The 24,294-nt window shown below is 42.3% G+C and overlaps 2 protein-coding genes and 1 long non-coding RNA gene across 5 annotated transcripts; 2 read left to right on the top strand and 1 right to left on the bottom strand.

Moving 5' to 3' along the window:
- Nucleotides 1-317: 317 nt before the first annotated feature.
- fam78ab (family with sequence similarity 78 member Ab) lies at nucleotides 318-4,886 on the top strand. The gene is made up of 2 exons (XM_085925594.1): nucleotides 318-1,285; nucleotides 3,186-4,886. The coding sequence occupies exons 1-2, from the start codon at nucleotides 942-944 to the stop codon at nucleotides 3,709-3,711; spliced, it is 870 nt and encodes a 289-aa protein (XP_085781720.1). The 5' UTR covers nucleotides 318-941; the 3' UTR covers nucleotides 3,712-4,886.
- Nucleotides 4,887-6,102: 1,216 nt separating this feature from the next.
- On the bottom strand, nucleotides 6,103-23,501 carry nup214 (nucleoporin 214). 2 transcript variants are annotated; one of them, XM_085925592.1, is made up of 36 exons: nucleotides 23,263-23,501; nucleotides 22,635-22,830; nucleotides 22,041-22,195; nucleotides 21,546-21,744; nucleotides 21,394-21,464; nucleotides 21,257-21,320; nucleotides 21,078-21,181; nucleotides 20,578-20,684; nucleotides 20,437-20,503; nucleotides 20,214-20,337; nucleotides 19,273-19,431; nucleotides 18,803-19,193; nucleotides 18,434-18,570; nucleotides 18,260-18,348; nucleotides 17,958-18,047; nucleotides 17,718-17,867; nucleotides 17,489-17,647; nucleotides 16,746-16,849; nucleotides 16,495-16,668; nucleotides 16,151-16,239; nucleotides 15,993-16,076; nucleotides 15,594-15,908; nucleotides 15,264-15,431; nucleotides 14,830-14,941; nucleotides 14,327-14,399; nucleotides 13,996-14,068; nucleotides 13,817-13,892; nucleotides 13,692-13,744; nucleotides 12,011-13,447; nucleotides 11,843-11,907; nucleotides 11,606-11,771; nucleotides 11,382-11,534; nucleotides 10,120-10,291; nucleotides 9,091-9,245; nucleotides 8,984-9,017; nucleotides 6,103-8,833 (listed from the first exon to the last, which is right to left on the bottom strand). In XM_085925592.1, exons 1-36 carry the CDS (start codon nucleotides 23,302-23,304, stop codon nucleotides 8,797-8,799), a joined length of 5,844 nt encoding a protein of 1,947 aa, XP_085781718.1. In that variant the 5' UTR covers nucleotides 23,305-23,501; the 3' UTR covers nucleotides 6,103-8,796. The 2 variants fall into 2 exon arrangements, with proteins under 2 accessions (XP_085781718.1, XP_085781719.1); XM_085925593.1 differs by having other exon boundaries at nucleotides 13,996-14,065.
- Nucleotides 11,333-18,131, top strand: LOC147047939 (uncharacterized). 2 transcript variants are annotated; one of them, XR_015067705.1, is made up of 4 exons: nucleotides 11,333-11,782; nucleotides 14,339-14,426; nucleotides 14,802-14,896; nucleotides 16,769-18,131. It is a non-coding gene; the product is annotated as an uncharacterized LOC147047939 (long non-coding RNA). The 2 variants fall into 2 exon arrangements; XR_015067704.1 differs by lacking the exon at nucleotides 11,333-11,782 and having other exon boundaries at nucleotides 11,794-14,426.
- Nucleotides 23,502-24,294: the final 793 nt, after the last annotated feature.

Genomic DNA, 24,294 nt, shown 5'->3' with positions numbered 1-24,294 from the left:
CAACAGAAGTGAAGCCAGCCTCAAGTGTAAAAAAAAATACAAAATCCAGGTTGAAATATTTGCTTTTTTTTTTGCTGTGTGAAAGCATGCAGACGTGACAATAGAGGGGGGAAGTCAAGAATAAAATTATACTCCTTGAAAGTTTAATTGTATAAATTAAAAATCGTCAATTTACTTGAAATAATGATTAATTTTGAGAATGTTAGATTGTGCCTACGTTTCCCATCATGCCCCACGCTCATACTAGGAAATGACGTTGTAAGCTCATTATAAAACCGTTTTCCAGCGACTGGCTTGGTTAAGCAGTCGGAGACCAACGAGCGGGTGAACCTGCACCAACAGCCGCGCTGCAACGACAACTCGGACTCAACCTCTACCTTTTTTTTTTTTTACTCGGCGACAGTTGACACTGTTATTTATCTATTCATTTTTAAGCCCCCCCCCCCACTATCGATATTTTATTTGCATTTGTTGCAAGTAGGTGCCAGTGGAAGTTATGGAACCGGTGGTGCCTTGCGCATGATGCGAGTTGCGGACGCGCAGTGGCTGCTGTTTCTTCTTTCTGCGTTACATTTAAGAAACGGTATTTCGGTGTTATTATCATCATACATGAGAAAAGATACGCTTTTTTTTTTTTTTTAATTCATGCCTTGACTGAGCCAAGTGAGGATTAAAAGGACACCATCGGCAGCTGCAGAGTATTTTATTTTCCTTCCAAAATGACGCCAAATTGATTATTATGGTGCTAACCTTCATTTAACTCTCACGCAACTTTAACGAAAGCGTTCCAAGTTTATTTGGTGGAGTTTACACGCCATACTCCACATCATATGATCTGGTTACCTCCTTCTCCAAAGTCGCCCGTTCCCCCCCATTTGAGCTCCAACTAGGCTTTTTTTTTTTTTCGGACCCAGCGGCCGGTGACTTGTGCCGCCGCCCCGATGCGTCTCCCCCCTCCGCAGGCGCTCCCGTGGATCGTATTGTTGTGGACCGTCGTTGAGTGGCTCCCCGATGCGAACGCCATGGGTTGCCTGCAGAGCATCGCGTGCAAGCCTAAAACCTTCCGGGACGGCGTCGCAGTGCTGCAGGTGAACGCGTCCATCGATTCCAACCCCACCAATATCGATGAGTCGTCCGCTGTCATTCTGCGCTACCGCACTCCGTACTTCCGCGCCCAAGCCCTGGTACTGGTGCCGCCGGTGGCCGCCAACGAGACGTGGACTATCGGATGGATCCAAGCCTGCAACCACATGGAGTTCTACAACACTTATGGCAGCAAGGGGATGTGAGTATCACAAATCTGTCAATCCGCTTAATTTACGCAATAAAAGAAGCCAGTCATTCTCAAACTCACTCTGGTACCAATCAGTTGTATTTAACATTTTTGTACAATGACACTATATTAACATAGTGTAAATAATATCGCGACATGAAAGATTATTTTTGGATGAACACTTATAGCTACTATACTACTGTCTTTTAATACTGGTCACTACTTGGAGTGCTTTTTAAAAAAAATCATTTTTAGGTGATAATGACGTAAGGCATTGTTTTGTTTTGTCGGAATATAAAACAGCATTTTTTTTTGTATTTGTAAACCAAGCTCGGATAGCAACATTTCTCAATTTCATCATAAGAGTGGCAACATTTTTTGCCCAATGTTGAGACATCAAGTACTTGCATTTGAGCTGACTCATGCAATTTCACATCCTCATATGTGTAAGTGTTTAAGTTAAGAAGAAATATTCTGTCTTGACGAGCACGAACCAGTTGGTTTTAGGAACAGTTGTTCTGGGATTGCCATAAAAGAATAGAACATGTGTATATAGAAAATGAATGTAACACAGAATAATAATATTTATGAATAACAAGTTCAGCAACTGAGGATTAAAAAAAATATATATATAAACTCCAAGGCATGATAAATTCCATGTTAGACAAGCTTTTATTGGTCAAACTTGAATTTGTGCTCTCGGTGGTGTCGTATAGGTGCTATTTTGTGCTCTCTTGAAAGTGAGGAACAAATGTGAGCTGTGACATCCTGTTGGGGCGACCACAAGTGGGCTGAAAATATGCCTTTATCATCTCAGGACCAGCTAAGGGCTGAACGTTTAAGATTAGACACACGTTCCCCCTAATCAAAAAATAACACACACATGCACACACCCTTTAGACGTATGTATTTGCCCCCATTGGAAATAACATCAAGAGAATTCATTTGTTTTCTTGTTACTAAGTCTATACAGCAATAACCCAAATTATTATTTTATATATATATATATATATCAATCATTCTAATTAATTATTATAAGTATTTATGAAAATCTAACATTTTATTCTTGTAAAATGACCACTTTTTACTCTCAGTATTTCAAATGTTATTGCAATATGTTGATTTTATTTATATAAAATCTTGACTTTTTTTCATGTAATATTCTTCCTTTTCCCTTGCAGTGGGTTGAAAACATTTGTTTTAAGAGTGGATGTGTATGGGGGAGGGGGATGGTGAAGGCAAATTTGCTGAAACAAGCCTGATCTTATTTTTTTTTATTCCTCTTGCACACTAAGTATTTGTCAGCAGTGTCAGCCGCCAAAGGCTCAAGACGCCAATAGGAATTCATCAGATGTAAATCGGAAGTTGAAATTTATCGATATGCAGAGGCTGTCAAATTTGTGTTTACAAAATTAATCCTCAGTTACTGAATACATTTAATACATTTACTCGTATATTGATGGCAGTATTAATACAGAGGATGAGGAAAGTGTTCCATTTATTTGGGTGGCATGTGTTAGGAAGGATGAAATGAGTTTTCATATCCACACGGACAGTGAACTGCACACACGCGAGCAATTGTCATGCCTGATGTGATAATCTGGCCCCGTGGCACAAAACATGGACATGAGGCCGAGCAGGCAGATAGTCATGTGGCTGCTGCTCACACATCTCTTCAAGCACAGCGTGAGCTGCTGATTCCCAGCTCTTGGGGAGGGGGGGGGGGGCAACAGTATGTTTATTCGGCTTTTCCATTAACACTTTTAATTCCATCACTCCAAAATTTCATTTGGTGCTTGCAGTGTCTCTTTCTACCTCAAAAACATACAATTTAGCATCCACGATTAAGGATCTCCGTCAATCCGGCCCCAAGTATGGAAATCGAGTTCAAGTGGTTCTGTCTATCTTCCAGGTCGAGTTGGGAGCTCCCCGATCTTCGCAACGGCAGCATCCAGGCCATCAGCGACTCGGATGGCGTCAACTATCCCTGGTACGGAAGCACCACAGAAACGTACACCATCGTAGGCCCCACACGGAAGGACAGCAAGTTCACCGTCAGCATGAACGACAACTTCAAACCCAGCATCACCTGGGCCGTGCCAGTCAGCGACAGCAACGTGGCCGAGCTCACCGCCATTCGCCGTAACCAGAGCTTCACCACCTGGCTGGTGGCCATCAACAGGGCCACGGACGAGACCATGATCCTGCAGACTATCCGCTGGAGGATGCATATCCTTATCCGCGTGGACCCGGATAAGCCACTGGGTCAGAGGGCCGTCCTTCTGGAGCCCATAGCGCAGGAGCAGCCGCAGATTCTGGGCGAGAACGAAAGCATCCCGCCCAACGCCTTGGTCAAGCCCAATGCAAATGATGCCCAGATGCTCATGTGGCGTCCTCAGGAAGGAGACCCTGTGGTTGTGATCCCACCTAGATACTGACCCCCCCCCACACACACACCTTTCATACCAAAACAGTATCAACGTTAGCTCTTTTCAAACTGCCTAAAGCCAGTGTTCTTATGCCTTTCTTCCGTGGCTTTGTTGTACTGAGGTGATATCAGGAGGTCAAAAATAACCCAACAATGGGCTGAGCTTACTTGGGTCAATTTGATCTGACTTTTTGAGTTGAATGACATAAAAAGTTGGGTTGGCAATTGGTTGGTTCTGACCCAAAATTGGGTTATTTTTTTTTGATCGAACTAACTTTGGTGTATCAGAGCCATACCCAGAATTGAGAGGACGCCTGTGTGTTAAGCTTGCGTTGCACTGCTTCTAAATAGATGGCATTTTCATTTTTTTTTTTAATTTCCAAGTTACTATTTTGTACCGATACATAGAGTGGAAAAAAAAAAAAGTGTGCTATTTGTGTGAGGTGGAACTCACATGTATTTTACATGTCAAACACCTAATTATCTGATTGTGGAATGCTGTATCGCAGCAAAGTGGTAAAGTTGTTACGACTCTGATGTGGCCGCCATTTTGTGCCGCCAATCTGTGTGAAATAGGGTTGTCTATCCTGTCTTCCTGTTTTCAATAGAACTGCAGAAGCTGTGAAGAAAAACAAAAAAAAAAACTTTTTTTATTGGGGCAGCGGGGGGTTGAGCCATTTAAAAAGCAGACTGAACAAATCACAACATTTCTACCTTCAAGCTGGCTCGTGCTAAAGGAAGTCACAAATTTGAATAGAGTTATTCTGTGTGGAGTTTTAAGTATTTACTATGATTATGCATCGATTTTGTGCACGTGCGTTTTTATTTATAGGCTGGGAGAGTGCATTTGTGTTTTTGTTGTGTTATACAATCCATGCTGCCTTACGTGTATGTCGCGTTTTGTTCCGTCCAAACCCTTTTAGCCTTAAAAATGAATGCCCTAATATCCTTGGTCTTTCTTTCATGAGTCAAAATCTAGGATTGGACTTTTAAATGTTTGAGAAAAAAAATTGCAATGTATTCAATGACAAAGAGCAGCTATTAATGTAGCAATAAAACATGCTTCCCTGCTTTTTTTTTTTTTTTTTTACATGTTGGCAAAATGTTGACAGTGATGCAAAAAGATAATGGATGGATGTTTTATTACTATACCCTTTTTAAATAAATGACAATCTTTGCAGACTGAGCAAATTGTGTTGTTCTAACTGAATAATTTTATTCTCATATTGACTTTAAATTTATCAGGCTTTCCTTCCTTTCTTCAAAATATCCTTTATTCTACAAGTATTCCGATTTTTTTGTTCAATTTCGAGATTGTATATTTGTTCTTCGGGATGTATTTTTACTTTATGCTATTTTCAGGGCCATTGAAGAAAAAAAAAAAACCAGTCCATTGATGCTGGGAAGCTAGTGGGCCGCATTAGCATGATTGCATAACAAGCTCACGCATGGCTGACTGAGATTCATACTGACTCAAAGGCCATCCTGGTGAAGTAGGGTTAAGAAAAGAAGGGCTAGCGGGGGATTCCCGACATAATGAGATCACTTGGACGCCACACGTGGAAGCGACCGTGTGACTTTTGGGTGAGCGAGTTGACCACGAGGGACAACCACAGTCGAGTTTGTGAAGTCTCGCAGAGTTGCGAGGGTTAAAACGGGACTCAAAATGCAAAATCAAAGTTGCAAACAGACGTGTTAGGATTCTGAGAGCAACTCAAGTCCTGCTGTAGTGCTCACTATAGCATTAGCCATGATCACAATAGAGCCTAAATGCAGGAGTACCTTAATGTCACCAAAAGCAAAACCAATTTAAATGTAGCTTGATGTTAACAGAAGGTAGCCAGTCACCCAATGAGGCTGCTGCAGGCCTTGGATGATTACTCAGTGTAGTAGTCAACTGGAGTACATGTAACCTAAACGTGTGTGTGTGTGTGTGTGTGTGTTTTAATACCCCCGTTGGAGGGATTTAGGCCAACGAGAGTTTGACTGCTCTTGTTGAATCATCATGCTCTCTCAAATGCACACGGGAGAAAAAATAAAAATAAAAAAGGGCCCACAACACCAAAGGTTGGTCATATGTGTCGTGGGCCTTGTTCATCAAGCAGGACCACAAATGGTGCAGAAAATATTTACTCCCTCAAACTCTCGGACACTCACATTTACACACACTAGATTGTGTTTCATTGTAAAATGACACCCATGTTTTAAACACTGTGACATCATCAGTGAGTAAAACTTACGCTATGTTGTCTTTACCACCCTTCAAGGCTAATTGCGTTACAGGTGGATGTGCTATTCCAACCATTAATGTCCTATTTTAGCAAGATTTGCACAAAGGCACCACATTTGAGCCTTTAAGGGCTGAATTGAAAAAAGGTTCCACGCATTATATGCCCGAGGCCACCTTTCGCTTGACGGATGTGATGTAGGACACTACTTGCATTGCTGGATAAGATGTCGAGCGTTCTATTTGGAACTCCTTTTGTGCTGGAAAGATAGCACAAGAAAAGGAGGCATTCATGTAAGACAAATAGAGCGGAAAAAAAAAATATAATACTTTGAACAATCTAATGAGTTCTGACACAAAAGCTGTTTTCACTGTCAGCGAAAACAAGATATTTAATTGCAACATAACAATAAAACTGATTTATTAATGAAACACTTTTATGCAAAACATTTACTTTGAAGAAATTTGCATGATATATGGTTTGTAGTAGCGTTATCACACAAAATAGATCCACATACATCCGAGATGACCCAACATTTACTTGGGAGTGTTTATGGCTTCCTGCTTAGCTGCTCAATGCTATCCTGGTGGCATTCCAGAGCATCACATTCTCACTTTTATTAGCACAGCTCACACTTGGCCACCTGTCACTGATATTAATGCAAAATAATCACCACTTCACTCACTATCTTTGGCACCAGACACTGCTATTAATACCACAACGGTGCCAATGTCACCGTGACTCTCTAATGGGACCATTTGTCATTCAAGGACTGATCTCAATGAGCTTTGCCATTTGTGTTTGTTAGAAAATATTTTGCAGTGTGAAATTAAATTAAAATATGCACATGAGTGGATTCTGTGTTGGTTTTAAAGTAAATCCTTTCCTGTTTTTCTGTCATGGATGCTGCCTACAGCTGAGTGCTCATGCTCACTAAAACAAGGGTAAACAGACATAATCTGGTCAAATTTAGAATTTGCTTCCAACCAAGGGCAGCAAAGGTTATTTGAGTTATCTAAGTATTATTTTGCTTAAAAAAACATTCAGTCTAATTTCATGAACTAATACAGGAATCAGAGGATGATTATTGTTGAAAGGATGAAATCAGTAGATTTGGATACATTTACTTTAAGCCATAGGTTTAAACGATTAGTCGATTATTAATAATAGTTGTCGATCAATTTGATATGTCAACCAACGGTGAAAAGCAATTAATCTGTGTTCCAAGAATAACACCTCAGTGAGAAATTCAGTGGTGGTGATGGGAGGAAAATTAAGATGGAAGCAGCTCGTTTAGATCTTCAAATGATATTGAGAGGCTAATAATGGCTTGTTGGCAGACGATAAGGAAACGCAGTAATGGGAGTTTAAAGTGGTGGCAGGGCAGGGGTGGGGGGTCGATCACGTTCACGTGGAGCTAGTGGATGCTTTTGGACGGCGCGTGGTGGGGGGCTATTTTTATCAGAATTCCATAATGACAGCTGTCATCCTCTCAAGTGTCTGTGAGACTTTCCTGCATTTTCCATCACAAAGTTGACACGGTGAGGGCGAGGATTAAACGAGTATTGGTGGCTATAGATTAGTTTGCTTACATTTAAGGTATTATGCAAATCGAAAAACAAACAGTTTTAATACGGTCAAAGATTTTAGCTGAAGTTCTAACAGACACCACATCTGATGAATTTCAGTTATAGTAGTGCTAAGAAGTTGGCAAATTCTTTATCAAAATGACTGACTCAGCAAAAAAATCTCAGAATATGACAATCATTAAACAAAACAGGCGATGGTGCTCGTTCAGTCATTTTGACCCAAAATTGGCAACATTTTACACACTGCCAGGATATAAAAACTGATTAATTCATTCAGATATTTATTTTACTCCAGTCTCTTCACATCCATTTGAAACAAACCGTCTGGGAATGTGGGTGTCGACATTTTGGCAGGTGGCGATCCCGGGTCGTATAATGACCTGGACATTCCCCAAATGCCAAACATGGCCTTTTGGGTTGGGTAGCAAGGTGCGGTCGGACGCTCGGACAATGATACGCCACTTTTATTAACACCGCACCTTTGGAGATTGTTGCCAAGGTCTAACAGAGGTATTGTAATTTGTGTGTGTCACTGATGTGTTTAAACAGCACTTGCCACAAAAGGGGAGGCTGAAATCGAAACAGCTAATATTCTTCCGTAGGAATGACACGGAATGGGGCGGGGTCAAAGTCGACCCAGGAATATTTTACCATTGGGGGTAGTATTAGAAAGGCATATAAAGCCTCTATGAACACTGCCTGGAAAATGTGTCATTATTCAGTGTCACTGCTCAGTATAAACACCGCCAAGGAAGAAATGGCGAAATGTGGATCTTCTTACATGACATTTTTGCTCTTCTGAGGTAGCTCTTTAGACAAAAACATTACTAAAAAAGTCATTATTTTAATTACATGAAAAAAATGTTATTGAACATATTCATTTCCATGTAAAAAATATACAACAGTTGTTGATACAGTAAAAATAGTTTTTCCATTTCAGTTCCTCTAAATTTCTTTGTTGACATTTTTTAGTTCAAAATATTTAATAATCAGAATATTTTCTACCCCAGTATTACAAATTAAAAATGATGACCATCAAATGTGCCACTTCAAGGTATTACATGCATGTAATTATTAAAAGGTTGCTTACCTTCAATGAGAAGAGAGCACACAGCATTATACTGCACGTGCAAGTAAACAACTGAAAATCTAATCAAACGAAAATGTTTTTTTGTCATGTGACATTTTTTAATCAAGGAAAATAATATAAAACTTGTTAATTTTCTTTGACTTTGCTTTCCAAGCAACAGGAAAAAAGATCGCGTAGTGGCAATAAATCTAGCTTCGCCAACCGGCAAACGTTTGGGAACTTGATCTGAAAGAAACAAGACGTTATTGAAATGTCAATGGAAGAACAATTGTGTGTATCTTTTTTTCTACACCAGACATTTTTTAAAAATGTGAGGAGGGTTGTATATAAAAACAATGGAAAGAGTTTCAAAAAATGGTTTGTGTTCGAACTTACTGGTTTGTGGAGCCAAAGGTATTTCCCGAGAACCCTACAAACACAATCTTATTAATACAATGTGCGCACACAAAGATAATGCAAAGACAAGAAGGAAAAGTTGTCACCTCCAGGTTGTGGCTGCTGTCCAAAACCTGCAAAGCCGCTAGGCTGAGCCCCAAAGCCAGGTCCCTGCTGCTGGGCCAGAGCCCCGAATGATGGCGGGGCACTCTGATTGGCTAGCGCCCCGAAAGATGACGCCGCGCTGGACGGCGAAGCAAAACTGTGGAGTTAAAGTCAAAGAAAAATGATTCTAACTGACAAAAAGCAGTGCCGAATAAAGACGGCGGTGTTAGCCTCGGTCATTAGGCACCAACTGGCTAGCCAGTTGACTCGCATATGAAATCTGTGATTGAAATTTTAGTCTACTTGTGTGTACTGTATGACAAGAAATGGTGCAGCTTGCAAGCTATGGAGACGGCAAATGTCTGTTTGCTTATTTTGTTACAAAGTGTACAGCTTGGAGGGTTTAAGAGGGGCTGATGAGAAAAATCTTCCAAGCCTGGATTAAACCCACCATTTATTGGACTGAAATATACAACATACATTTTGATGATTTTCAAAAACAATGCTAGCAAAGTGTCAGATGGCGCATACAATGATGGGGGAGGGGTTGGGGGGGGGGGGGGGGAGAAATATCAAAAGATAATCCCCCCCTGCAGGATTTGTGCCCACCGACTCATCAGCGAGTAGATCCGCGAGGATGCAAAACCCAGAGAGTGGGACAGGAAGTGAGAAGACTTAATCCGCCAGCAGCATGATCCGCGGGTGAGATTATCAGAGGGGAATAATCTACTCCAGCACAAATTTGGGTTGTGGTCATGAAAACCGATCTCATGAAAATGGGAGTGTTGGTTTACTCTTCAACAGTGTGTGCAATTTGGCGTTCTTCATTTGATTGTTATTTTTTTAAATTTATGTCCAAAAAGCGCTTTTCATATTAATATTTCCTCTATTCTGATTTTAGTGATTGACAAGTGTCGGTTAGTGCACACTCCAAATTTGTCTAAATTCTGATTATATCGCCGCCGTAACAATGGAACGCCATCGTAAACCGAGGATTCCCTGTAAGAAAGAGCAGGATTATTTATTCTTACCCAAATCCGCCCATGTTGGAAGCTGCCGTACCCTCTCCAAACACTTTGCTGGCGGAGGAGCCCATGGTGTTACTGAAGGACGGACTGGTGCCGAATGCCGCAGTGGCGCCGAATGATGGTGACGTGCCAAAGGCCGGGGGACTCCCAAACACCGGTGCGCTGCCGAAGCCGCCTGAATTGCGACGCACAAATGCCAATTGGTTACACTTCATGGGCTGATACTGATTAATTCACCTAAAATGCACATTTTTGGAACGGTAGAAACAACACACAACATGCATAGGAAGGACATGCAAACTCCACAATTTTATTCTTGTGCAAACATGACTTTTTTCAATTACTTTTTTTAAGGACTTTTTATTTTATTAGTCCAACTTAATTTTGATGAAAGGATATTTAGTGGTAATGTTCAGAGGGGGGGGGGGGAATACTAATAGATATTTGTTTACTGGTAGCGAGCCAGGGTGCAAACTTGTCAAGCGTCTCATGGCGTGAAATGTGCAAGTTGCAGCGGGCCTGACGGCGGGTGTGCTGAAATTACAGCGCGCCTACCAGCACGCCCCAGTAAATAATTGATTGCACTAATGTAACAAGATTACATTGGCTCCATGTAGCAGAGTGATCAGGCATTACGGCGCGCGCGGAGGCTTGGGGCGGGTGGTAATATCCAGCTGAAAATGGAGGGGGGGGGGAGAGGGTGAGCCTGAAGGGATGAGACCAACAATGCTGCTTTGGAAGATAACATTAAAAGATAGGTGCTCGTGTTGCAATTTTTAAATGAGGTCGTTAGGCGGATTCCAATTCTAAGCATGTTTTGTTTGCTCGAAGCTATCGGAATCAAACACTACGCTACTTAAGCGAGACATTTTGTGTGAATGATTGGAGAGAATTAACAACGCGACTGCTACCGACCGTGTTGTTTGTAATCGTCAGAGGACATGGATAGACGCAAGGTGTTGACGTTATTGCCGTTTACGAAACCATTTTATTATTTGCGGACAGAGATCGAAACTGGATGAGTCACAGAAAGGTATCGAACTGGAAATGTTGTCTGTGCAAGTCATTCACATGTAAAATGATGCAACACTGCCTGACAGATGATCAGACTAAGCCTGCTTACGCCTGGCCGGGTTGAGGAGATAACGCTTGCTGCAGCTCAGATGATAAAACGAGGGGCAAGTGTTAAAAAAATGGTGCTGCGTGAGATGGCCAATGGACGGGTTTATCACTGTAACAGGACTATCACTGAATTCTTATAGTACCTGGTTTTGCTGGGCTCGCAAAGGATCCAAAGCCCTGGGAAGCAACACTCCCTGCACCGGAAGTGAAGGTCCCACTGGGTTTCTGCTCCCCAAAGGAGGCCTGTCCAAATCCTATGGGTTTAGCAGTAGTACTACCAAAGAGACTGGGAGTACCTGTTGGCAAAATAGGTTGGTTGGAAAAAATTCAAAGGGACATGAGGCAGGTGACAGCCAGCGCCTCATACCAGTCTGAGCAGGTTGTCCAAACCCTCCGGTGGAAGCGCTAGGACCAAATGGATTCTTGTTGGCTGCTTCTTCGCTCGGCTTGCCTCCGAGGCCGCTGAAGAGGCTGCCGGCTGGTGAACCTGCTGCATTGGCGGCGCTGGAACCGAACAGGCCTCCACCCGACGGCTGAGAGAAAGGTCATACTCACTATGCGGTTTGAATTTTGTATTTTTTTTTAAGAGAGTAAATAGTGATACCCGTCCAAATACGCTCCCCGTGTTGGCTTGCTGGCCGAACCCAGACGAAGCAGATGATCCAAAGCCTACAGGGTAGAAAAGTTTTTGAAGTTAATAACAAAATCCCATCTGTCTATCTGTCTGTGTACGATAGCTGCTAATATAAGCATACAGCGAGACTAAACCTACCTGACGGCTGACCAAAGCTGAATCCGGCAGATGAGGATGTGGTGGTGTTACTCCCAAAGAGAGACCCTTGTCCGAAGGTGGAGCTCTGTCCAAACGCGGAGGTGGTGCTCTGTCCAAACAGTCCGGCACCAGTGCCGCTGGATGTGTTGGCGTTTGTGTTCGCGGCAAAAGAAAAGGAACTAGCGTTGCTCGGCGTGGCTGCTCCGAAGAGACCGCCTCCTCCTCCGGTGGTGGCGGTGCTAGCGCTTGCTCCGAACGCGGACTGTCCAAAAGAGAAGCCGCTTGGCGTTGCGGTGTTGCCAGCGGGTTGGCCAAAGCCGTTGGGTTGGCCGAAAACAGACTTGCCGAAACCGCCTCCGGTCGATGTGCCGAAGGTGGACGAGCCAAACACTGAAGGGGCTGTTGTGACTGGAGGGGTTGCGGTCGGCTGTCCAAACACAGTGGTGACAGCGGTGGTAGTAGTGACTGAAAAAGTGGGGGTGGCCTCCCCGAGGGTGCTGGTCACAGGGGCTGCAGCCGTGCTGGCAGCAGTTTCAGAAGCAGCTGTCGTATTGATGGCGGGCATCACAGCAGTAGAGCTACTTTCCGTTGTGGGTTGAGTGAAAATGGACCCGGGCTTCTCAGAAGTGGACACCTGGAACGTCGGTGGGGCTACTTGGGATGCAGGAACCACAGGGGTGGCCGACGTTACGTCTGGAGTAGTGTCTGCCGTGGCGATTGGAGCCGGCGGGGGCGTTGCCTCCGTTGCTGGGACTGAAACAGGGGCATCTGGACCAGGATCAGCGTCCTTGACAGTGGCCGGCTCCGGCGAAGACTTTTCTAAGGGTGCGACGCCCTCGATCGAATGCACTGGAGAAGGCTCTTTTTCATGAACCGATGGGAGCTCTGAAGGTTGCGGGGCTGGTTTGGGGTCTTCCGTTAGTTCTGTGGGGGCCGCTAGGAGGCTGCTGAAAGACGTGGGCAGCCCCGAGGCAGGGACGTTGGCCGTAGTCACACAGAAGGTCAGCTTTGGGGTGGTCTCAGGAGGTTTGAACAAACTACCAGACTTGGACAAGTCAGCTCCCAGAGAGTCTCCCGCAGACTTCTGATCACTGCTGAAATTGAACTGTACCGCTCCTTTGCCGATTCCAACACCTCCGAAGGTGAAAGCAGTGTTTGCAGGGGTAGGTTTGGTAGAGGAATCTTTTGCTTCTTCTCCTTGACCGACACGTAGCCCAGAGAAACTGCCTAAAGTTTCACCTCCAGTTGTTTTAGGGTGTTGTGTTGGAGTTGCAGAAACCAGAGTAGGAACAGGTATGGGTGATTCAGAAGATGGCGGCTGTGCGGCTGACACGGCAGCAGTTAAGGAAGGAGAGACGGACTTTGACGGCTCCTCGACAGTCTGACCGAATATCATCTTGCCATTTCCTCCAAAGGAGAACTCACTCACATCCTTCACTGAAGAGAAAAACAAACAAATGACACTCACAACTGCTGACATTAAATATAAATACAAAATATGAGTAGGCACCTCCCATACTCATCCCTTGTCGGCATGGCAACAAAATCTATAATCTGAATTGACCCCACGGTAAATGAGGCAGGTGAAGCAGTAGATAATTTGCATAAAATAGGTAAGATGCCTAGGAAAAGTGTGAAATGGTGAAAAAAAAAAAAAAGTCTGATAACACAAACTCTTTACCTGGTGGTATTCCAACTGCTGGAGTGACTGACGCAAAACTGAAGCTTGACGGGCTGCAAAAGAAGAATGGCTGATTAGAATAATAAAATCCTCCAAGCAATATTTTTCTTCCTAAATTGACTTACGTTGAAGTGAAGGAGAAACCTTTGCTGATACTCGGCTCAACTGAGCTAGCATGTGCGGCAGATGAGTCAGACTGACCTGAATGACACCGCCACAAAAGAAATACAAGAAAAATTTCAATACAACAAAGTGGGACATTTTAATTCTCCGTTTATAACAAAATTGTACGGTATGAGCTCACCAAACATGAAGGTTGCTTGCGGAGCGTTTGTGCTTTCATTGGATGGCTTTTGCACTCCTAGGCCAGGATTCTGCTGAACAAGGTTTCAACAGTGATATTAAAGGCCAATTTTGTGGATTGCTAAGGTTTCATAGATTTAAAAAAAAAAAAAAAAAAAAAAAAAAAAAGAGGATTTGTCACTCAACTTTTGTAAGATTGACATGCGAGAGACACAAAACTGTTGGTACTTGAAAACAAATGGGGGCTCTTCAATCAATAGTTTAATATCATTCTATAAATGTTGCAAATGAAGGCCTTCCCCTTCTACAGTAGAGTAATATTTTTCTCTTACTCGTTTGGGCAGGATGGATGCGGTCGAAGCCGGAACCTGCAGCGGCACAGCGGCTGGCTCTGCTGTTGATGAGCTACAAAAGAGATCACAGAACAGGAAAGTACGTGTAAGATTCTTGCCATTCTGTTCTGTGAACGCTTACACTCTCGGTCTGAGCGACGATAAGAAGTCATAACTGTCAATGAGTGTCAAAGCCGTCAAGTTTCATTCAATGCCTGCCTTCAAGGTTAACATACACAACTTCCCTTAGTTGTTGTGGTTTTGTGTTTGTGGGCTGTTGTTATGACGATTGTTTATTTAGTGGAGTTTTAATTTTGATTGTGGAGGTGTTGTCCTTATATTTTTATGACAAGGTAATCTTGGTAAGTGAAAAAACAACAACAACAAAACACACCACACTTTTTAAATTTATGGTCGCTTAAAATGTTAAAAATAACATCATTTTCATTCAATTTCACATTTGCTTTATGTGCAGACATCAGTGTTGTTGTAAGGAAGAATACCTGATGATTGCGGGGGATGACACGGGAGCCCTTTTGTCCTTCAGTTCCAGGACATTGACCACCTGAGGTACAGTTTTTAACGTGGACTCTGTCAAGGAAGTGCTGACGACAGCTGGAACACAATTTATTTTGTTTTTTTAAAAACTCAAACGCTCAAATATTAGTAAAGCTGATCCAATTCTTGTTTTGCCTGGAGGCCTCTGCCGCCACCCAGTGACAGCAACATGCATCGCAACATCTGTGTGGATTTTAATTATGAAAAACCTTTTATATAAAACAAGTGCATGTCTGGAAGGCATGCTTACTCATCAAGTGCTATTTAAAAAAAAAAAAAATCTTACATTTTGATTAAACAAAAAAAAAAAAGCATGACAACTGGGAATAAATAGATTTGTAGTGACAAAAACCAAAAGAGTTGTGCAAGTTAGCGTTACCCGTTTTCTGATTGGCCATCAGCCTGCGAAGGGCAGCGCTGGCGGCGGCCTGTTGTGCCGGGATGGTGACAGGCATGGTCCTCTCAGTGGACGGTGCCCCATGCTTGACCGTTTTAGTGGCAAGTGCAGTGCTGTCAGCGCCGCTAAGGTTGATCTTATTGGTGGGAACTGAAATGTCAAGAATAAGGAAAAACAATACATATATATGGAACATTGAAATATAGAGGAAAAAGAATCTGATTAAAGTGAACTAAATGTTTATAATCAATAAATATATATAAAATAAATGTGTGCACGTGTGAAATGTTAATATTACAATATTCTACTTACTCGGGCTAGCGATAGGACTCAATCTGAAACCCATGCCTGGTACGGACTGCATTTTGGCCAATGGTGTGGATTGGATGGCTCCAAAGCCAGGCTGGATGGAGGGGGTCCTCACCACGGTGGGGTGTCGAGGGTATGGAGGAGCGGCAGTGGCCGCCATGGGGAGGCGCTCAGGTTGCAGCTCCTCTTCCTCCTCCTCCTCCACCTCCAAGTGAGGCAGATGAGGCTCCATGGACTGAGAAAGGGACGAGGTTGAGCTCACGTCATCCAGGTCTTCGTAGTATTTCGGCGACAGGAAGGCTGAGCGTGATAGGTTGGCTTGGCGAGAAAAAGGAATAATTAATGACAAAGTGTGATTTATCAGAGAAGTTTCTTCGTCCATTTTTTAGCCTGAACGGGTACCTGGTGCAGTAGAGCGAACAGGGGGCATGTGGCCCTTGGAGAGGAAGTTCCGCAGCTGGGACTGTTTGACAGGCGATATCTTGACTGAGAAACACACATACACATTTTGAGCTCTTCCATTGTCTGTAATAAACATTTAAATATGTAATAATTTCTACCTGGTGATGGGCTTTTCGCTTTAGGAGAGGTGGTGTCCAGCCGGGCCTTCAGCAGGGCATCCCTTAAACTGTCAAGCTCATTTTCTATACTGTTGTAAAAAGACAACAACAACAACAAAATATGACCTCAACTTCTAACGGGAATATTTTTAATACAGTATATTTGGAAGTCAAACGATTCAATTCACTCGCATCTTTTAAATTCAAACCAATTTTCTAATTCAAAGCAGTGCGTTGTTATACTCACAGGAAATACGATGTCATTTTGCATGAAAAAAATTGTTCCCCTATGTCATTTATGAGACTACATTTTGAAATCTGGATTTGAGAAACGCAAATACGACCTTCCGGAGGTGGCTGTGATGCGGTTGGCCGTGGAAGCGTCCGTCTTGTTATAAAGGTGCAGCGAGGTGAGCTCGTTAACCATCTGGTCCAGCCTGTTCTTCTGCTGGTTGATGATGTACAGGTTGTTGGCCAGTGTGGTGAACAGACCCTCGCGCCCAGGCACCATCATGTGCCTGTCAACATGCCATTTGATGAAGTGTTAATGCTAACGCCAAGTCACGAAATGATAAGGGGGATGATTTTTACATACTTCTTCTTTTTCTTCTTCTCCAGGTGTTTCTCCCATTCCACATCCAGCACACCGTTCACGTCCTCCACAGCAAACATGACGTACTGGTACAGCTGGCGGATCTCCTACACAGAAAACAAACGGACAAACAAATGATTTGGATCTTCAGTGACTAATGTCATTTGCATCGAACTCTTTTGTGAACAAAGGCTTTTCATCTGGATCTTGTCTTTTGTCCATCAGTTTGTGCTGATTGACAAGAACGGGTACTGAGGGCAGACCTCGACTTCTAAAATGAACTTCTTCCAATAGTTAGCCAGCTTGGCTTTATATAACTTTCAGCCAGGAGGTGGAATCAGCCAGCTTTTATGTATAAAGGACTTTGATAACGATTTTCTGTGGCTGCTTTCAGCATTTGATTTCATCAGTTTGTGCTGCTTGACAGAAAAAAGCACTGATTTCTCAGGTTAGCTTCTTGTGCTAGCCAGCTGGTACTGACATGTTTGTGTACAAAACACTTTGATTTTGATCTTTAATGTCTGTGATGTTTGAAAAGAATTAGCACTGAGTCTCGGTGATGACGACTACTGTTAGCGTGTAAGTAAGGACAAGTGGAACTTTCAGCCAAAGGGTGGATATGGATATTCTGATGTGACTATTTGAGCTCATCTCTTTGTAATGTTCGACAAGACGCCCTTAAATATATTAGCGACATTATTTTTGATAGTTGAGGACTTATTTTGAATATGGTCATCCGTTTTCACCTTGAGCTGTTCCTCACTGCGTGGGTCCAGGGGTCTTTTGTACAGCAGTTGTCTGTAATTCCGATCTCTGCTGAGCTCGCTCTGGGACTTAACTTCCTCCGCTCCGGCAAAGCCCTCCAGTAAGGTGGTCTTTAGTGTACCGATGTCACCGTGCAGAGACTGGAAAGAATATTTTTGTTATGGCTCCAACTATTCAGTAAAATGAACATTTCTATTTCAAAGAAATTACCTCTGTTGTTTCCTTAATCTCCAGGGTGAAAATATTTAGATCCTCTGACTCTTTCCTCAGTTCCTTCATTTCCTCGTTGGTTCCAACTTTGAAGTCGGCCATCGAGCTCCTCGCCTTTAAATCTTCCAGCTCCTTTTGGAAGTGTGAAATCTGACGAGAGCATCAAAAGGGATACAATTAAAAATCATAAGGCATTTGATAAAAATCATAGACAAGTTCCCTAGTAAGATTCAACCATACCTCCTCCAGTATTCCAATCATGATGGGATCAATTTCTTTCTTTAGCTGAGGTTGCGGCTTCTCCATTGGCTTTACTCCGACTCCAACTGGCTGCAAAAGGAAGTCAGAAAATCCAAACATCAGCTGTTATTCCAAATTACTGACCAAGGCAGTATGGTACAGTACAGTCGTGTACAGGACTTTGAAGAAAATAATAAAACATTCAGTTTTTTTTTTTTTCTTCTGTTTCTGTGTGTCCTATGTATTTTTTTTCATAGCTTGTACATAAATAGTTGATTCATTAAAAAAATAAAATCAAAAACCTGTGGGGTTTGGATGCGGCCCTGAGGAACTGGCGAAGGTTTTTGGAGTGCCACAGGAGGTGTGCTGGTTTGAACTGGACGTACCGGGGCTATGCGGAAAAAGAAAAAACAATCCATTATGAGATGAGGAACAGGTAAGAACAGGAAATATCGAAAGTTAGGTTTTGTGCTTACTTGACACTGTGGCTGTCTTGGCGGTGGTAACAGCAGGGAGAGCAGCCACACTTCCGTTTGAGACTATACCTTTGGGCAAAGATGGCGCAAAGGAGAAAGACGGCGGAGGGGCTGCTGGAGGTTCAACGGCTGAAAACCTGGGGAAGACGGATGTCGTTTGAAAACTGCTTCCATCTGTAGTTCAATCGTATATTTAGTTTTTTTTAAATGGATAATGCAGTAAGGTGAAGTTTCATTTATTTATTATTTTTAAAGCATTTTAAATTTGGATTCTGTTAACAATGCTTTTTTTTGCTGAGTTTTTGTGAACTATAATCTTGCTTTGTTACTGCTGTTTTGCGTGCCAGTTAGGAAATAAGGATATCTCACCTGTCACTCAAATTGAGTTTAACTGCAGGTACAGAGGGAGTTGCGAGGTTCTGAGGCGTCGGGGCTGTGACTTTATTCGAGGGGGTGCTGAAAGAAAATGCAGAGGGCGCCGCTGGGGCTTCGGATGGAGGCTTGGCGGTGGCGGCGAACGTGAAGCCCGAGGCCCCAGATCCGAAAGGTGTGGACGATCCCAAGGAGAAGGCAGGAGGGGCCGAATTGCCACTGACAGGTGGTAAGGAGAAAGCAAAGCCTGATGATGATGAAGTGGCTGTGGGACCAAGGCTAAAGGGGGACGCAGTAGATGACGAGACAGCCACTGAAGTCACGGCGAGGTTTGGGAAGGCAGACGGGAGAGGAGCGGCAGGTTTTGGGGGCTGTGTTGCCAAGGAAACTGAAGAACAAATAGTCGTATCAATAACATGTAGTACAAGTCACTTTTTTTCTGTGGTGTGTATTTGTGACTTTCCCACCTGGCTTGGGGGGTCTCTCACCCTCCGTTGGGAGTGCGACACAAGGTGCAATCAGTTGCTTGACGCCGGCATTGAGGTTTAACAGCGCAAAAGGGCAAAGTAATCCCTCAGTCGACAGCATTAGCAAGGTGGGAGCAGGAGGCAACGTCTTTTCATCGCCTTCATAAAAGAGAAGCAATTTAAATGCATTAAGAAACCAATTACACTTCTAGAGGGAAATAAAGTCCTACTGAAAATTAAACAATGAAAGTAAGGTGTTGCAGGAGAGAAAAAAAAGAGTGAGAGCGAGATTAAGAGCGCGAGAGAGACTCATCAGCATTCCACAGCAAGGGCGTCTGGAGCCGCTTTGTTGTTTGTTGCGAGACATTTTTAATGAGCGCCTCGTTGACCTTCCCCATCTCTCAATGTGGCATCTCTCTTTTGTTGCACATTGGATTTTTATCGTGTCAAGAATGCAGCAAGAAATTCCAGGTTCTTTTCTTAAAGACAAGAGGCTGCGATGAGATGGAATGCGTCAATATCTGTTGAGGCGGATGCTTATTATTATTCCCTACATGAACTCTGTCGAGCACTGCAGTGACAAAGAAACATGAGGGATTTTGGCTCAGCCTCATTACAAAAAGTGTGTTGGCCGTTAAATAGAATTGACACACACGCCAAGCACAAGATTAAGCCTACTAAGTGCCACCTCTACAAAGGTCAGGTCAAAGTGCATGTTGCTTTTTTTGGGGCTTTTTTTTTCCGCCCCAGGAAGGCACAGCCTTGACAAGTGATGTCGACAATATGTCATGAAAGAGTGAAAACAAAGGAGGGGGAAAAAAAGAAGAGCAAAATGGAGAGGAAAAAAACCCAAAACTAAATAACTTCATATTGAATTGATTCTAATGGACAAGTTGAGTCATTCTTGGCATTTAATGAGTCAACTAGCAGTAGACGCTTACTGATGCGGATCTCCTGCTGGCTGGTGTAGTCGATGGCTAAACCGAGGGGCAGCGTGTCTTCACTGGTCTCGGAGACGGGCAATTCAGCCCTGCTAGCGTCCTCCAGCATCCACAGTTCCCAGATCTAAAGAATAATAATAATTTTAAAAAATACATCCCAAAATTTCAACGTCATCATGATTGAACAAGAGCATAATGATAAAATGGACACTTTATGAAGCACCTTGTCATCTTGTCTAGAGATGACACTGACTTCGATGGAGGCTGCAGACGCAGCCAAAACAAGGTTCCTGAGAAAAGCAAACCAGGTTGCAAAATGGTTCAAGTACATATTTTCTAGATTGATATTTTGAGTCACTCTCACCAGTCTTCTATATGACTGAGGAAGTAGTGGTGCTGTCGCTCCGTGCAGCAGCCATACACAGTGTCACTGAAGTTCAGATACTTTGTTTCCACCTTTTCATCCTTTTTCTGTTGTAAAAACAAAAGAATCATTTGCTCTATTTAGCATCAGCCATAAGTTAGTGATTGACACTTTTTGTGATAAATATATTTGACTTGACGCCAACATTTCATGAGTGGATGAGCCTCAGACACCGTTTTTTTGGTGACTAAAATTTTTAATTGCAGTTTCACAGTGTAAAATTGATATACATATATATATATATATATATATATATATATGTATAAAAGTTGAAAATATTTGAAAAAATGTGCTAAATGACGCTTAAATACATGTAGTAACAGCACGTGTGAAACTGTCTTATAGCTAAGAATGTTGAGAACAAAGCTGCCTAAAGAACCCTCCCCCAAAAAAATAGTAATTCACAAATTCGGCATGTACTAGATAATTCAGACACTCACAGGGATAGTGATCAACACGAGCTCGGGTGGGGTCTCCGAGGAGCCGTCGGCGGCAGCGTAGGCTACAGCAAACGAAAACGTCCTCAACCACAACACGTCAAGAACTGTGACAAAAACAAAGAGATGATGACTATTTGAAATGACATACATGGAAGACGTGTATATAGAAACTAAGTTACCTTTGACTGGGTCATCAGAGGTGTAAAAGTGGGGACACGGAATTACTTTCTTTTCCTCAAGGGCCTTTTATTCAACCAATCAGAAAGTCAGTTAGCAACAAAGTTGTTGTTTTTTTTTAATCAATATTTTGACTTACTGGAGTATACTGGCTGACAGTGCCATTCATTTTCCCCACGGCGACCTGTTTCCCTTTGGGGCTCCAACAAACTGGGGGATGACATCACAAAGAAGCCAAAACTAAGCAGCAGCCGTGTCATGGTCAAACACAGCGCGAGGTGCCTTACTTACGGCATGTGACACCACTAGAGGCGGGGAGAGCGGCCTGAACTCGGACGTCATCTGCAACTTCCAAGATGGACATACTGCCATCCGATAGACACACGGCCAACATGGACGCCTGAACAGGATTCCACTTGAGGTCCAGTACCAGAGTCTCTGAGGGCACTGTTGGCTGCCACGAGGCGAAAGGAAACTTCTGTGGTCGCGCCTGGAAAGAGAACAAAATAGCATTCAACCCACAACTTTACATAATGTGTAGTCAATATCCGCTATTTACAAGGGAAATGCAATTGATGCTGCCCTCCCTCCTATGTGTTTGGCATTGTATGTACCATTAAGCTAACATCATATGGTTTGGTCAAACTTTTCTGGGTTTAATAATAAAATGTCTTTTGTTTTAGGTTTTACAGTGACCTTCAACCACGAGCAACGGGAGTATCCAAATTGTGTGCCTTTTTATTCAGTCTCCTGTCAGTGTGTTGGTCTTGCGATGTTTAAGCTTACCTGGTTAACGAAGGTGCGTACGTCGTAAAAGCTGACGAATAATGCTGCCTCTTCCGAAACGGCGCATACAGACAAAGCAAGTTCGTCGCTGCTGAGAGCCAAGTTATGCAGCATTGAATCCACCCTCACCTCCACCAATGCTGGTATTCCACCAACTAAAGAAAAACAAAAACATGATGATTTAAATTAAGAAACATGCAGTGGTACCTTGACTTTCGGATTGCTCATCTTTAACCCCTAAGGCGTGTTATTTTTTTTACTGCTCATGACTGTGTCAATTAAATTTTAGACGTCCCACCTAGGAGTGCAAAAAAGGAGCATCACAATGTGAATTTAGTTTAAGGAATGTGGAAATCTTTTACATTCAATATGTTTTGGTACGTTACACTTCATCAATTTTTCTGAAACGTTATTAAAACTTGGCGTTGCTTGGAAGCTACATTGAATTAATGGCCCTTCCATTCATTTCAAAAGGAAAAACTGATTTCACATACGTAAAATGATCTCGGAACAAGTAATGAGCATGTCATGTGTGTCATGTAATAAATTAAACTCGTAGGTTTAATTTACCACAGAACTCAGGACCATTCATACCTATCGTGTTGGAGTTGCCCTCCTGTTTGTCAACAGCGAGGATGTCTTCTGTGCGATAGACCTTGAACATCCCACCCGAGCCGACGAACGTCAGGCCGAACTTGTTGGAGACGGCCAGTAAGCTTGAGCGCTCTCTCGGCATTTCGCCTGAAGGCTCGAAAACTTTGGCTTTCTTCATCTGGCGGAACTGAAAGTCCTGGAAGCAAGAAGCATACTTTCATAAATAAAATAAAAAAACATCAATCTATTTTCTAAAGCGCTTGTCCTCATTTGGTTTTTATCAGATTAAATGCATGTCCAATAAATAAAATAAAAATTTCAGCACTTAGGTCACTTTAGGAAAAGTCAAATTTCGTGGGGAGACTTTTAGTATCTTTTTAAAACGGGATGCGAGGGATGTAGCTTGAAAAAGTGTGCAAACACTAGCTAGCGAGTGGCGAATTTAAAGTTCCCTTAAATACTACATGCTGCTTTGTCTACAATAACAACAAAACTCAATAAAAGCTGTCGAGGAACGGTTCATTCATTATAACACAAAGTCACTAACTAACTGAGCGTTTCAATGCTAGCGAACACCAGCTAGCTCTTGCTAAGCAGTCAGAGCAATGCCGAAAGATAGAGAGGTTACCTTCATCTCCCTCTCGGGAGGAGAGTCTGTGTCGTCGCTCATTTTCAAGCATGCAGATGAAAAACTTTCTGAAATAAGCTTCTAGATTTCAATATTCCTTTTCTTGGGTCAAATTATCGAGGGGTGCGACATTTGTTCGCCTGACAGATACAAACACACCGCACCGTCCGCGCAATTTCAGAGGAGCGACGTTGACGTCACAGCAAACGCAGGACGAACAATCGATGCCAGAGATGATTTTTATTTTTTTATTTTTTTTGCGGTCGAGACATTTACAGATAATAATGACAATCGAAACAATGCACATTTATACAGAAACATAAATAATGTAAAACTATTACTGGTGATTATTTTTTTATTTAGAAATGTTTGAACAGACTTACTACGTGATCTGTTAAGGAGGCGGACACGCTTGTAAGAAAGAAAAATGATTTAAAAATGTGATTAATTACTGTATTTTAATGTATGTGTAATAATTGCAATATTAATAATTGAAAACAAAATTGAAGGAATGTTTTTTCAAGCTACATAAGCAGGACGAACAGTTGATGCCAGAGACGTGCATCCGTGACTGGGAATATTAACATAATGTAATTAAAATATGTTAAATATTGTATATTTCAATTCAACATCATTAATCTCTGATTAAAATACTGTATATCTAAGACATACATTTATTTTTAATTTTCCCACTGAATTTTGACTACATAAGTTTTACTTGTGGCTTGTCAACAGGTGGGTAATATATATATATATATATATATATATATATATATATATATATATATATATATATATATATATATATATATACTGTTTACAGTTTTGAAAAATTACCCAAAATTTACTGTGAAATAAGAAGTGGAAAAAAACACGTTTACAAAAATGAAATTCAGTCTGTGGTGAAGGACTTTTTTTATTAGAAAGCAGATTTTTCTGTATTGCATTGAAAGAAATTAGGAATCTTGGACTACACAACTGGTGATGAGACACACCATGATGGGAATGAACTCTCCATTTTTTTTTTAAAAT

This window comes from Syngnathus leptorhynchus, chromosome 12, assembly GCF_054491065.1.
Source record: "Syngnathus leptorhynchus isolate UIUO chromosome 12, UIUO_Slep, whole genome shotgun sequence".
NCBI lineage: Eukaryota > Metazoa > Chordata > Actinopteri > Syngnathiformes > Syngnathidae > Syngnathus > Syngnathus leptorhynchus.
The sequence above is the reverse complement of the archived record's forward strand: the minus strand, read 5'-3'. Positions and strand labels throughout refer to the sequence as shown.

Excerpts from the sequence above, each read along its gene's own strand:
- fam78ab (XM_085925594.1), top strand. The coding sequence starts at position 942 with ATGCGTCTCCCCCCTCCGCAGGCGCTCCCGTGGATCGTATTGTTGTGG. Across the intron at positions 1,286-3,185 it reads ACTTATGGCAGCAAGGGGAT|GTCGAGTTGGGAGCTCCCCG; the intron begins GTGAGTATCACA and ends TCTATCTTCCAG.
- nup214 (XM_085925592.1), bottom strand. The coding sequence starts at position 23,304 with ATGAGCGACGACACAGACTCTCCTCCCGAGAGGGAGATGAAG. Across the intron at positions 18,571-18,802 it reads AAACTCAATTTGAGTGACAG|GTTTTCAGCCGTTGAACCTC; the intron begins GTGAGATATCCT and ends CGTCTTCCCCAG. Across the intron at positions 17,648-17,717 it reads AGATTAAGGAAACAACAGAG|TCTCTGCACGGTGACATCGG; the intron begins GTAATTTCTTTG and ends TATTCTTTCCAG.